Genomic DNA, 14,605 nt, shown 5'->3' with positions numbered 1-14,605 from the left:
TTTAAAAGGTGTTTACTGAATGAATTCAATACACAAAGGGATCTCTATGAATGCATCTATATCTGTTTCACAGCTGGAGCATCAGTATGCCTAACTAAAAAAAGATTAAACTATTTCTAATGTTAGGTACATCTCAAACTCAATTGAATTTTAAATTATGTAATTATTATAAAAAACATAACACTAAGTCTGCCAATACAACATTCTTAGGCATCCAATTTAGTGGTATCAATTACATTAATCATGTTACCATTAACCATGTAACCATCACTCACTGTTTTTATGGGCTACTGAATCAACTACAACTCATAGTGACACTATGAACAACAGATTAGAAGAACTTTGTCCTATCCTGTGCTATCACCACCACGTCTATAATACTTGAGTCTATTATTATAGTCACTGTGTCAATTGAGCTTGGTGGGTGTTATGGGTCATCTCTGCCTATGCTGATCCCCTACTTATAACATGCCAACAAAAGTATGGGAGATAAAATTTCTCCATTCTTGCCTTCAAGGCACAGCCTGGTTGAGCTTCATTCAAAATATATTTGTCTATTCTTCTAACAGTCCATGGGATATTGAGTTCTTTTTCCAAGACCACAACTCATAAAGCATAACGTTATCCTTACTTTGAGATGCATTCTAAGTAACTGAAAAGACCATGGTTTGGATCATGGCTTAGTCTTTAAACCAACAATACTGCTCTTTCAGCAATGTGGAGATGTTCTTGACAGCACATTCCCAATGAAACATTTCTTTTGATTGTTATCCTTTCTCCAAACCTATTCAATCAGAATGCTGAGCAAATCATTACAGAAACTGGACTTTATGAAGAGTGTAACATAAGGATTGGAGGAAGACTCAACAACCTGCACTATGCAGATGATTCAACTTTACTTGCTGATAGTAAGGAAGACCTGAGGCACTTGCAGGCACTTGTTACAGAGGATCAAGGACTGCAACTGTTCGTATGTTTTACATCTTAACATCAAGAAAATAAAAATCCTCAACACTGGGCCAAGAGGTAACATCATGACAGATGGAGGAAAGACTGAAATTGGCAATGATTGGAATCCACAAACAACATCCTTGGTACTAACAGTCAGGAGATCAAGAGAAGCATAATACTGAGTAAGTCTGCTGTCAGCGATCTCTCCAAACTCCTGAAGAGGAATGTTACTTTAAAAACTAAGGTGTACCAGAATCAAGCCACCTGCTATGCATCTAACAGCTGAATACAGGTAAGGAAGACAGGATCTGAGTTGTGGCACTGGAAAAGAATACTGAATATCCCTTAGACTACCAAGAGAATAAACAGAAAGCTCTTGAAGAAAGCTCCTTGGAGACAAGGATAGCAAAGCTTTATCACACATATTGTTAGAAGAGGCTATTCCCACGAAAAGGACATCATACTTGGAAAGGTGGTAAAGTTAGTGAAGGGAAAGGTGGTATTAAATAAGACAGATTGATACAGTTTCTGTTACAATAGGTTTAAATGTATTAGGTATGAAAAGAATGGTAAAGAAAAGGTCCAGGTTCAGATCTATTGTTCATAGGGATGCTGAGAGCCATATTTGACCAGGCAGCACTTAACAAAAAAGTACCAAGGATATTAATTGTGGATCCAAGTAAGATGAAATTGTTGACACCTTTAATGTTCTCTCGTACTCTCATGATAGTGCTTATCGACGCAGTTGTGAGGTTTTTCTTATTTTCTTGCTGGTGAGATATAATTTATATTAAAGGCTGCAGTCTTTTACCTTCTGAAGAAGTATTTCAGCTCCTCATTTCTGCCTAATAAAAAGTTGCTGATGGGTCTTCCTCCAACCCTGATCTACATTCTTCTTCATAAGGTCTGGCTTCAAAAATTATTTTCTTAGCATACACTGTTCTCTTACTCCATTCCGACCACCACACTTTTTGATCTAGGTAAGGGTTTACATGAGCATAATCAAATGTTCTGGGTTCCACATACTTTTCAATGTTTACCATATGTGTTGTGATGCAGAGGCAAATGACTTTGCATATTTAATAAAACAGAGATAAGGCATCCATAAGGTAGTCTCTTCTTTTCCCCGAGAAACATCAGATATCATTTCTATATCCCTGGTGCCATACCCTCTTATAACCCAGCTTGAATTTCAAGCAGTTCTCTGTCAATGTAGTGTTCTAGTCATCTTAAAAAGAATCATCATGGGGAGGAGGGTGGAGAGAATGGTGCGGCAATGAAGGAGTGAAAGCCCAGAATCCCTGTGAATGTTCATTGAAACTAATAAAATTTAATAATAATTAAAAAAAAAGCCAAAAAGAAATCATCAGCAAGATGTGATTACATGTAATATTAATGATATTGTTCAATAATTGTAACATGCTGTTGCTATCCATAAACACTGTCAAATTTCACATCACCAAAAACATAAACTCATTGCTTGCCCAGTAACACTTCCTTATTCTCTTTCCCTCATATCCCTAGTAATTATTAATAAATTCTGCATATATTCACCTATTATTATTTTGTATCCTTGAAATAATATAATATTAGCTCTTCCGTGGTTGGTTTATTTTATTCTAAGGCCTTAGGGTTCATTGCTTAGATCAGGCCTTCATTTTTCTCTAGCTGATTAGTGTTCCATTACATGTATGTATCCCATTTTGTTTATTTATTCATCTGCTGACATTCAGGCAGTTTCCTACCTTTTGGCAGTGGAAACAGTGTTCCAATAAAGATTAGTGTGCTCTGTTTGTGCTGCTGCTTTCATGTCTCTTAGAGATATAGCTAATAGAAATGCTGAGACATACGGTAATTCTCTTTAACTTTTTGAGGAATTGTCATTTACCCTCTGACCAGGAAAGGAGAAGGGTTCCAATTTCTCCACATCTTTGACAACATTTCCTGTTTTCTATGTTTATTTGTTTATCTGAGACATCCTAGTGGGATGAATGGTATTTGTAACTTGGATTTGCAACTCTTGATTAAACAATCTATTTATAGTTAAGTTGAAAGATAAGAATTCTATGAAATACTGTGCATTTTTAAACTTTGGGAGGTTCAAATCTGAAAGTTAAGAAGCATGAATTTAAAAATCCACTTTTGTTAGAACAGTCTCTATATTGCTGCTGTTTTTATTTGTTGTGGAGTCAAATTAACTCATAGCTGACCCTCTAGGGCTTTCAGAGATTATAAAACTGCACAAGATAGAAATGTTCATCTTTCTCTCATACAACAGGTGGTGGATTCCAAGCAACTGCCTTTAACTGGCAGTTCAACTCTTTACCCACTAGGCCACCAGATCTCTCTCCATACGCACTGAAGATGAATAAATTACTAAGAATATTAAATATAAATTGTTTTTTCTATAACTGTAGTATTACAGACTTCCTAACCACAAACACCTAAACTCTTAAGTGAGATGGAACAAATATCTTCTGACATTTACATAGCTAAGATAGAAAGAAAATATAGACTAAAGACTATCCCAACCAAAAAATGACCTATTGTTACGTGACACTGACTATAGAAATCCTATGCACAATAGCTCTGAACTCTGTTATATCCTGAGCCAATCTCAGTGCCTCTGACACACTTACTCTCATTATTCTAGTTACTGTGTCAGTTCATCTCATCCAAGGTCTCCCTCTCCTACACTGTCCAGAAACCCTTCCAAGTATGACATCCTTCTCCAAAGACTGATCTCTCCAGTTACATGCCCAAAGTATGTGAGACAAAGCTTCTAAATCCTCATCTCCAAAGAGCAGCTTTTTTTCACTCTCTCCAGGACAGACTTATTAGTTAGTTCTTTTGAAAGTCCACCATATGTTAAATACTCTACTCTAGCACCACAACTCAAAGGCATCAATACTTGTGTCAATTCTGGTCATTCTCCAGCTCTCTGATGCACAGCAAGTAACTGGGAAGACCATGGTCTAGATCAGGCACACATGAGTTTCTAGACTCTTTCGTCCTTGCTCTCTGGCTCTCTGGAGAGGTCTCTGATAGCAGATGTAATTCATCTTTTTATTTTCTGACTATTGGTGCCAAGAGCGTTGACTGTGGAAAAAAGTAAACTGAAATTAACAATCTCAATCTCTTCTCCCATTGCTCATGATGTTGACAATTGGCCAAGTGGTGAGAATCTTCATTTTCTTGATGTTGACCTTTAATCCATACTGATAACTATAGTCCTTGATCCTCTGGAGCAAAACTTCAGGCCCTCCTCAGTTTCAGCGTGTAACGTTGTGCCACCTGTATAACACAAGTTGTTCTTAACTCTTCTTCCAATCTGGATGCTATATTCCTCCTCATAAAGTCCAGCTTCTCGAATGATCTGGTCTGCATATAGAATAAAATGGTATGGAGAGGTGGAGGATAGTTTTTTTTTCCTGGTTTTTCTGGTTGTTGTTGTTGCTATTGTTTTAAAAAAGAGGATGGGGAGGAAAACAGACATCTGTTTTGAAAACACCAACACAAGATTATGACACAAAAGAACTAGAACTGAGAAGCCTGAGTGTGTAATATCATAAAAGGGCCATAATAATCAGTGAAAGGATAAACTAGAAAAAAAATTGCATCTCTCAAAGTATCAAAGAATTGTATCCACCTTAATTTGGCTCTAACGTAAGAGATGAGAAAGGCTCCGTGACAATTTGTCAACTAAGAACTAACCCCAAAGTCATTCTTATGGCTGTTTCAGTGGAATAGAAATGATCAAACCAAGAATTTAATATTAACATTGTGATCTTACTGAAATCCTATGAATTCACTGTGATATTCCTAGGAAAACCCTGAAAAAGCAACTGCAAAACTACTCAGAAAGGGGGGGTGGTGGGAAACACAACAGTAATAACACTTAATATATAATCTATATAACATTAACACATAATCCATACCCATTATAACAATTAATACAAACACTTTTTTTCCATGGGAACTTTCCAGAACTTTCAACAACTCTCCTCTAAATATGAGAAAGAAGTATATGTAGAAAAATTATGCTTTATGCTACAATCCGTAAAGCATATAACATAAACATATATATCGCTAATAAATATATTTTATTAATTCAAATAACAAATACTAAATCACTAATTACAATTTTGAAATGTAAAGATAATTCGTAAAAATTTTACAATTACTTACTTCAGATCCTGCAGAAGATCTTTTGCATTAAGCATGGTTATTAATGAGGTGGTAGCTGCTGGGATTATAATAATAGGGGTCCGGGATCCTACAAGACAAAATTTTAAAGGGAATAAAAAACATTATCTAGGTGAAATGTTGTTGTTGTTGTTATGTGCCATCGAGTCACTTGCGACTCACAGTGACCCTATGTATAAGAGCCCTAAACGCAAAACAACTATGAGATATCATCTCACCCCAATAAGAATAGCAAAACTTAACAGCAAGCAACAAATGCTGGTGAGGTGTGGAGAAACTGGAACCTTAATTCAACTGCTGGTGGGAGTGTAAAATGGTGCAACCACTGAGGAAAATGGTGTGGTGCTTTCTCAAAAAGCGGCAAATAGAGATACCATTTGACCCAGCAATTCCACTAGTAGGAATATACCCTAAAGAAACCTAAACAGACATCCAAGCAGATATATGCACACCCAGGTTTATCACGGCTTTGTTACCATAGCAAGGATTTGGAAACAACCCAAGTGCCCATCAACAAATGAATGGATAGAGAAGTTGTGGTATATTCACACAATGGAATACTACGCAACAATGAAAAACAAGGAACTCATGCAATATTATTCAAAATGGGTGCTCCTGGGGGACATTATGCTAAGTGAAGTGTCTCAGTCACAAAAGGACAAATACTGCATGGTGCCACTGTTGCAGGATAGGACTGACATCAGGGTTGGGATAAGAAAGAGAAAACCTGGATAAATTATGAATACTGCATTGAAATAGATGAGGGAGAGAACAATTTAAAAGTGATATATGATGGGGTATTATGATTAACACAAGAGTCCAGAATTAAGGGCACATACTGTAGTGTACTCGGGGCAGTGGGGGTGTGTGTGTAGTGGCGGGCATTATATACCAATGAAAAAAATTCTACTTTTCAAAGACAGGAGTGAACGAGGGGGGAGGGCTGGGCAGGGAGAAAAGTATAACAATGAATGAATGGAAATCCCAAATCTCTGTAAACGTTCATTAAAAATAAAAAAAAAAGAGCCCTAAACACCGCTCTATCCTGTGCCAACGTCGCCATCTCAAACACACTCATTCCCACCACTCCATTCCAGTCACAGAATCGATCCATCTCATCGAGGGTCTTCCTCTCCTATGCCATCACTCCACTGTCCCAAACATGATGTCCCTCTCCAAGGACCATTCCCTCCTTGCAACGTGCCAAAGTATGTCAGACAAAGCAACAGAATCCATGACTCTAAGGAGCAGCCTGTTTTCACCCTCTCCAGGACAATCCTATTTGTTCGCTAAGCAGTCCATAGTATATTCAACACTCTTCTCCATCACCACAGTTCAAAGGCATCAATTCCCTTTCTATCATCCTTAGTCACTGTCCAATTCTCCAATGCATAGCATGTGATTGCGAAGACTATAGCCTGGATCAGGCCCACCTTAGTCTCCAGCCTGACGTCATTGCTCTTCAGTACTCTTATGAGGTCCCTCACAGCTGACTTTCCCAATGCAATTCGTCTCCTGATTTCCTGGCTGCTATTACCAAGAGTGTTGACTGTGGAACCAAGTAAACTAAAACTGTTAACTATCTCAACCACTTCACCATCCATACTGATGCTGCCAAATGGCCCAGTGCTGAGAATCTTTCTTTTCTTGATATTGAGCTTCAATCTGTATTGAAGGCTGAAGTCCCTGACCTTCTGCAGAAAGCACTTCAGGTCCTCCACAGGTTGTTGATGATTCTTCCACTAATCCTGATGCCACATTCCACCTCGCACAGCCCAGAGTCTCAGATGATCTGCTCTTCATACAGATTGAAAAGGTATGGAGACAGAATACATCCCTGACAGACCTCCTTCTTGATTTTAAACCATGTAGTGTCTCCTTGCTCTGTTCTGATGACTGCCTCTTGGTCCAAGTATAGGTTCTGCTTAAGCACAATATAATGTTCTGAGATTCCCATTCTTCTCAGAGTCAGCCACAGCTTGTTGTCATCCACACAGTCAAAAGCTTTTGCACAGTCAATGAAGCACAGATAGATATTCTTCTGGCATTCTCTGCTTACTGCCAAGATCCATCTAACATTAGCTATAATATCCCTAGTATGACCTCTTCTAAATCCAGCCTGCACATATGGCTGTTCTCTGTTGACCTATTGCTCCAATCATTTTTGGTGGGGTTTTTTTTTGGATAATTTTCAGCAGAATCTTGCTTGCATATGATATTGTTCGATAATTTCCACATTCATGGGGTCACCTTTTTTTTGGAATGGGAACAAATATCAGTCTTTTCCAGTCAGTTGGCCAGCTGGCTGTCCCCCAGATTTTTTGGCACAACTTAGTGAGCATATCCAGGGCAGTGTTCGTTTGTTGAAATATGTCAGTTGGAATGCCGTCAAACTCCTGGAGCCTTGTTTTTTGCCAGTTCCTTCAGAGCAACGTGAACTTCCCTCTTCATCACCACAGGCTCTTACTTTTTTCATGATATTCTTCTATGTCAGCCATATGCTTCTCATACAGTGAGTCTGTGTACTTCCTTCCATCTTCTTTTAATGCTTCCTGGATCATTTAACATTCTACCCAAAGTAGCCTTAAGTATTGCCACCTGTGGCTTGAATTTGTTTTTAACTCCTTCAGCTTAAAAAACAGAGTGAATTCAGCCCTTTTGATTTTCTGACTCCAGCTCTCTGGACATTTCATTATAGTATCTTGCTTTGTCGTCCTGAGCTGCCTTTTGACATTTTCTGTTCAGCTCTTTGATTTCTTGGTTTCTTCCTTTAGCTTTGGCTTCTTGGTGCTCTAATGCAATATTCAGAGTCTCATCTGACATCCATCTTGGTCTTTTCTTCTTTGACAACTTTTGTAATGATCTTTTGCATTTTCTTTTTAAATTTAAATTTATTATTAATTGCAGTAAAAATTTACCAAGGCTTTGGATTTCCATTCATTCATTATTGCACATTTCTCCCCTATCTTTTGCATTTTTCACAGACAATTTTCTTGATATCCTCCCCAGAGTTCATTTGGTTTATGCTCATTGGTGGTCAAGGTCCCAAACCTGTTCCTGAGATGGTTTTAAAATTCAAGTGGGACAGAATTAAGGTCAAATTTTGGTTCCTGTCGATTTAATTTTTCTCAACTTCAGCTTGAACTTGCATATGCGTAGTTGGTGGTGGTCTGTCCCACAATCAGCACCTGGCCTGGTTTTTACTGCTGATACTGAGCTTCTCCAGATAGTCTTTCCATAAATGTAATCGCTTTGATTCCTATGCATACCATCAGGTAAAATCCATAGCATGTATTTGTGTTTCTTATAAAAGTTATTTGCAATGAATAAATCATTGAATTTGAAGAATTCTATCATTCTATCTCCAGCCTCATTTCTCTGACTGAGTGCATGTTTTCCAGCTACTGATCCTTCTTCCTTGTTCCCAACTTTTGTGTTCCAGTTGCCCATTATTATCAATGCATTTGATTGTGCGTTTGATCAACTTCTGACTGCAAAAGTTCGTAGAAATCTTCCATTTCCTCCTCTTTGGCTCTAGCAGTTGGCGCATATATTTGAATGATAGAGGTATTCACTGGACTGTTGCTTTCTCTCATACAAGTTTGAAAACACTACAAATTCATTATTTCTACCTCAAAATCAATATTTAAAATATTTCATAGATAGCCTGGCTTTAGCAGTCACATTATCAGAGCAGACACCAAATACAACATTTGTTGTGATTTCACAAGCAAAATTCTATTCCTGCATTCTAGTTTGTCCACACATACATGTTAAATAAGTTTAGAACCATATATATATATCCTCACCTTTCTTCTGATTTGGAGGAGGCCTCGCTTGTGAAACTACAAGAAAACAAAACCAAAATTTTTAGTATTATAAAAAAACATTTTCAAAATTAGAAATCAAATAACATCAAAATTATTTATATTTATGTGTAACTCGTTACAATACTTTTAACTTTCTTTTTTCTTTCAAATAATATTCTTTTTATGCTATAAAATATTAAAATCACTCAACATTATTCAATGGCCTATAGTTTAAAAAAAAGCAGATATAATTAAAAAAAAAACAAAACACCCAAACATTTCATTGCAATCAAACTGAAACAAAGTTATAAACTGTCTTCCTAAGGATTTTCAGAAACTGTCAACTACACCAGAGACTGTATTCTTTCTCCCACTGAGCAGCTGGTGGGTTCAAACTGTCCGCCTTTTGAATCCAGAGCTAGGTCACCAAAGCTCTCTAGATGTACTACACTGCCTGTAATGAGTCTATGGTCATGAATGTTATGATCTAAAAAAGGAGATAAATTATAACTAACTGAGAAAAAAAAATCAGAGTACCCCAAGAATATGTAACACTCAAGAGTAGGAAAGTTACTTCTCTCTAAAATTCTTCTTTATCTGTAGAACAGGAAAGGTTATATGCAATGTGTCAGGTGTACATGAAGGCCTTTTTTTTGTCTGGAATCAGTCACATTAGTTATTATTATGAAATCACAAATCCTTGTATCTTCTCATATTTATAAACAGGTTTTTGTAACACATTGAAGTATTTTTTTACATATAACAAATACTAGTGGTAACAATTAAACAGGAAAAGAACATTTTTCAGATAAAAAAATGCTGCATGGTCAATTTTATGTATTTATTCATCTAATAAAAAATGATTAATTGTTTTCTACATACCATATTCTGGCTGCAGATCTTGGGGGGTTTTTAACTGAAGAAATAACTGTATTGTGATTAGGAGACTTAAAGGACACAAATACACATCAATTATTTTCCTCTGTTATGTATTGTTATGAACCACCTGTACTGACTCTGTAGCTGGTTTTCAGAGGCAACAAACTGCTTGGTACGAGACTGCTTATCGTACTCCCAAGGAGCAACTGGTGGATTTGAGTTGTGAGCCTTTAGGTTCATTGTGCAAATCCTTATCACTAAGCCACCAGGGCTCCCTCATTCCCTTCAAGAAAAACTGTACATCACACAATTCTCAATTGTTCCATTTTAAAGGCAGCAAGAAGCTACACTGCCACTGGTATTTTATACTTTTGCAATAGCTATTCATTGTGATAAAGTACTATGTAGCACAGTATTATTATATTTCCAGATATATGATACAAAATCACACACATCTTTTAATTTTCTATCTTGTTACTGAAAAAATTTTAACACTTTCTTAATCTTTTAGAGACAGGACAAACAAATGATGGTTGAATATGATTATCCAGATAATGTCATCAGGCATATAATGTATTCTCAATAAATGTTTGGTATGTATTGAAGGATAACAAATGGGAGACTAGAGTTTCTATAAAGATAAAAAGAACAAGGAGAAAAGGTGTATTTGAAGTGCCATTGATTGGGTAATATGGATCAGTAAATAAGCTCAGGGAATTAAGAAAATATTTATTGAAATTAAGGCTGATACAAACAAAATAAGGAAAAAATATTTTATTTTTTTTTTTTAAATCACAACCATTTACAGATCTGGTAAAAATAACTAAGAAAAAACACAAACCAGTTCAATGGTTAGTAGGGGAGTTGAGCTGCTAATCAAATGCCGGCTGTAAACATCCACCAGCTACTCCGAGCTCCGTAAGGAAAAGCAGTAGCACTTTGTTTCTATAAAAATAATAGCCTTGAAAACCCTATGATTCTATCAGTCAGAATCAACTTGTCTATGAGTTTAATTTTAATTTCATAAATAAAGGCCAAGATGGAAAGATTATGAGGAATATGTTAATGATAAACTTAATTTTTCTTTCTACATGGCAGAAAACAAGGTGTCTATAATGCAGAATGATTAGCAAGAGCTTTTATTCAGGTAATGCAATACTACCATTTCAAATTAAGTAACTAGTCAAACTCAATTTCCTCCACTGTAAAAGAGAGATAATGGTCTCTAGAGCCTGATATCGTTGTATGAAGCAGTTAAGTCTTCAGTCCAGTGAACTCTGTAGATACAGAGCTGCTTCTGCTTATGCTACCTTTACTTAAACAAATGCACCTCCCCAACCAGCAAGGCAAGCACTAATCATTAGTGTTTATTTGCAAATTACATTTTCCATTCAAGAAATGTTTATTTAAAGTCTATGTGCAAGCACTCCGATAACTCTAAATAAAACAGAAATAATCCTTGCACCTTCAAAGAACATTTGAGTGTAGTGAAAAAAAGATGTCAACTAAATTAGCTAATATTTAACTATAAACTAAATAACTATAATTATCAAATAAGTATATAAATATACTAATTTAAATACATAATAACATAATATTAACAGATAAAAAAGTATAGACGCTGATAGAGAAGTGTCCTTTAGATAGGGAAAACTTATCCAAAGAAGTAGCATTTAAGCTGAGATTTGAAGGATGAAAAGAAGTTTTAAAGAGCAACTGAATAAACAGTCCATACATAGGAATGTGGGCAAATGCCCAATGGAGGAATGAGCCTCCTACATTTGTGGAACTAAAAAGAGAAAATCATAAACCATGAAGAAGAAAGTGGTAGGGGACTCGTGTTAAAAAAAAAAGGCAAAGCAATAATTAATTCACATAGGACCTTACAAATAGTGTTAAATTCATATTTAAGTTCCAATGAAATGTCTTGTTTGAGCTAGACAATAACGTGATTCAATATTTACATGACACTAAAATGTTTTTAAACAGGGGAGAGAAGAATCAAAAACACTAAAAATTAATATACTATTGGTATTTACTTGCTCTGATAACGATCAATCCTTTTAAATACTAGAGGGTAGGAAACTCGCACACCAGCAGCCAGGAAATCAAATGACTAATTTCATTGGGGAAAATCTGCTGTCAGGGACCTCTTCAGAGTACTGAAAAGCAACAGTATCAGTCTAGAGACTAAGGTATATCTAATCCAGGCCTTGGTCTTAGCAACTACTTGCTATGCATCAGAGAGCTAGACAACGACTAAAGATGACAGAAGAAGAACTGATGTCTTTGAGTTGTGGAGCTGGAGAAGAACATACCATGGACTGCTAAGAAAACAAATAAGATAAGTCTATTTTGGAGAGGGGGAAACCAAATTTCTCTTCGGAGACTAGAATTTTGAAGTCCGTCTCACATAGTATGGGCACGCGGACAGGAGAGACTGGCCCTTGGAGAAGGAAATCATGCTCATAAAAGTGAAGTAACAGGAAAGGAAGGGTCCGGATGAGATGGCTTGATACAGTAACTGGGGCAATGAGGGTTGGTGTGTTAGACTTAGTAAAATTGGCTCAGGGCAGGCTTCAAAGCTTATGTACATAGGATCACAGGTGACTTAATGGCACATAACCACAACAACAGAACATTCTACAAAGTAACTTCAATACTATTTCTGTTGAAGATATGTTTGAAGAGACTGGTGCCAGAGTATTAAACGCTCAATAGTAAGTATTATTAATAATAATAACTAAGTGTTGAAACCATAATCATCAAAGTTGTACAATTTATAACAATTAAGATGTAAACAATTTGTAAGAATTATGATGTGTTCCGGGGGGGGGGGGGGAATCATATCCACATGTACAAAGAACTAGGGCTGATAACTGGTGAAAGGACATGCATACAAACATTTTAAAATATTTTATTACAACTTTAATAATAAACTATTTTCATTAGAAATGTTCTTCAACTCCTTAAAACTGTATCTGTTTATCTAAGTAAATATTCTATGATATCACATTAAAAGTAATTACACTAAAGAATAGTTTGAATCGAATTTATGAATGACCTTTGAATCAGAAATAAGAGAACATTATTAAAGCATAAGGTATTACCACAAATTCCGTTTATCATTTAAATATATTTTATTGTTGTTATATATCTTTGAGCCAGAAGCGGTTCATAGCTGACTCTCTAACGAGTTCTCTGAGGCCATTTAATTGCTCATCTTTCTCCAGCACAGTCGCTGGTAGATTTGAACTGTGTGCCTTTGGCCTGGCAGTCAAAACTCCTTGCCACTAAGCCACCAATATAGGAATAATTCAAGAGTTTTCATCTTAACTGATGATGATGATTCAGGTAAGAAGATACAGTGAAGACTTTGAAGTGCAGCAATCATTCTATATATAGTACCACAGTCAAGAGTTTGGCTTAAGTAACAAGAACAGTTGATTTGGATGAAAAGGACCTTTTCACATATTAAACACATTAACATATAAAAAATTTCACTGTTGTAGCCATTTGGAAATGCAAAAACAAAGTATTTTCTTTTTACCTGGTCTTGGTACTGGCTGTGCTGCAGGAGTCTGAGTCTTACGGGCAGATGCACCTTCCTTAAAAAAAAATAAATTTTAAAAAAATAAATAAAATAAATGGATAGATAGATAGATAAAGTGGGTTAAAGGCAAACATTTGTTACATAATAAGATACTCTAAGCACTTACAAAAAAAATTTTCTATTATTCTGTTTCTCACCTAGTTAGTCCTTAATGGATCATGTTATGACATTAAATTCTTTTTTAAGTAAAAAGAAAATTAAAAGTATTAACATTTATGCTTACTTCATGAGGTTGTAAAATAAAAATCTTTTATGGAAAAATACACTTAAATTATTGTCATTAAATAGTTACTGAAAGCATATAATAATTTTCAAATACTTAACCATCAGGCCTTAATTGCTAACAATTTTAATTTACCTATTTTAAAATCAAGTCAATATTTTCCCCAAAAAATGGTATCAAAATGAGTAAGTGATACACAAATTTATAAATTCACGTTAGAAAGATACACATAAATTTACTCTGGAGTATGTAAAAAAGAAAACATTTCAAATAAATTATTTTAAAATATTCAGAAAAATATCAAATTTAAAAAGATGAAATATGTTAAATATGATTTGAAGCAGATGGGATTATCTTTAAAAACTGAGTTAACAAGTCTCACATAATTACTGAGCATGAAATATGTACAAGGAAATTTTCCAAGTCCTTAAAGTATATCAATTACAGTCATGAGTAGATGCTTCTGAAGTGCTTGAGGTACTTAAAAGTAGTCTGTCTTTAGGGAAATAATTTCAATAATATTCACTTACATAATATTCACAATAATATTCACTAATTTTCTATAAAACCTTTTGGAAAGGAAAGATTCAAAAGTACATTTTTTAACTATTATGAGTCTATGAAGTTTTACTCTAGTAATGCTCAAAATCATTCAACAATCTACATCACAAAGATCAATATTAAAATCAAGACCAAAAAAAGCTCCAAAGCATTGGGGCTAATTGACTTTATTATTCTACATTTACTCTTAAAATGGGGTATTTTTACACAGCAGAGAATTCCACATCTTTTTTTTTTTTAATTGGGAAAAGCATATTGGGGGTACAAGGAGGTGAGGGTTGGGGGCAGAAGGGTGAGGATGGGCCAGGATACAGCTGCAGAGCTGCACAGTTTGGTCGGTGGGGGGAGCAGGTGAAGGAAATG

At 35.6% G+C, this 14,605-nt stretch overlaps 1 protein-coding gene across 1 annotated transcript in view; it reads right to left on the bottom strand.

Moving 5' to 3' along the window:
• The window catches only part of CDC73 (cell division cycle 73), a 157,789-nt gene that overhangs the window by 29,594 nt on the left and 113,590 nt on the right, over positions 1-14,605 (bottom strand). Inside the window, exons 11-13 of the mRNA XM_006889523.1 lie at positions 13,396-13,453; positions 8,967-9,002; positions 5,140-5,227 (exon numbers count right to left, since the gene is read on the bottom strand). Of these exons, the coding sequence (XP_006889585.1) occupies positions 5,140-5,227; positions 8,967-9,002; positions 13,396-13,453 (182 nt within the window). The remainder of the gene's footprint in view (positions 1-5,139; positions 5,228-8,966; positions 9,003-13,395; positions 13,454-14,605) is intronic.

Source organism: Elephantulus edwardii, unplaced genomic scaffold (genome assembly GCF_000299155.1).
Source record: "Elephantulus edwardii isolate Elephantulus edwardi_28Jun2011 unplaced genomic scaffold, EleEdw1.0 scaffold00078, whole genome shotgun sequence".
Lineage (NCBI taxonomy): Eukaryota > Metazoa > Chordata > Mammalia > Macroscelidea > Macroscelididae > Elephantulus > Elephantulus edwardii.
The sequence above is the reverse complement of the archived record's forward strand: the minus strand, read 5'-3'. Positions and strand labels throughout refer to the sequence as shown.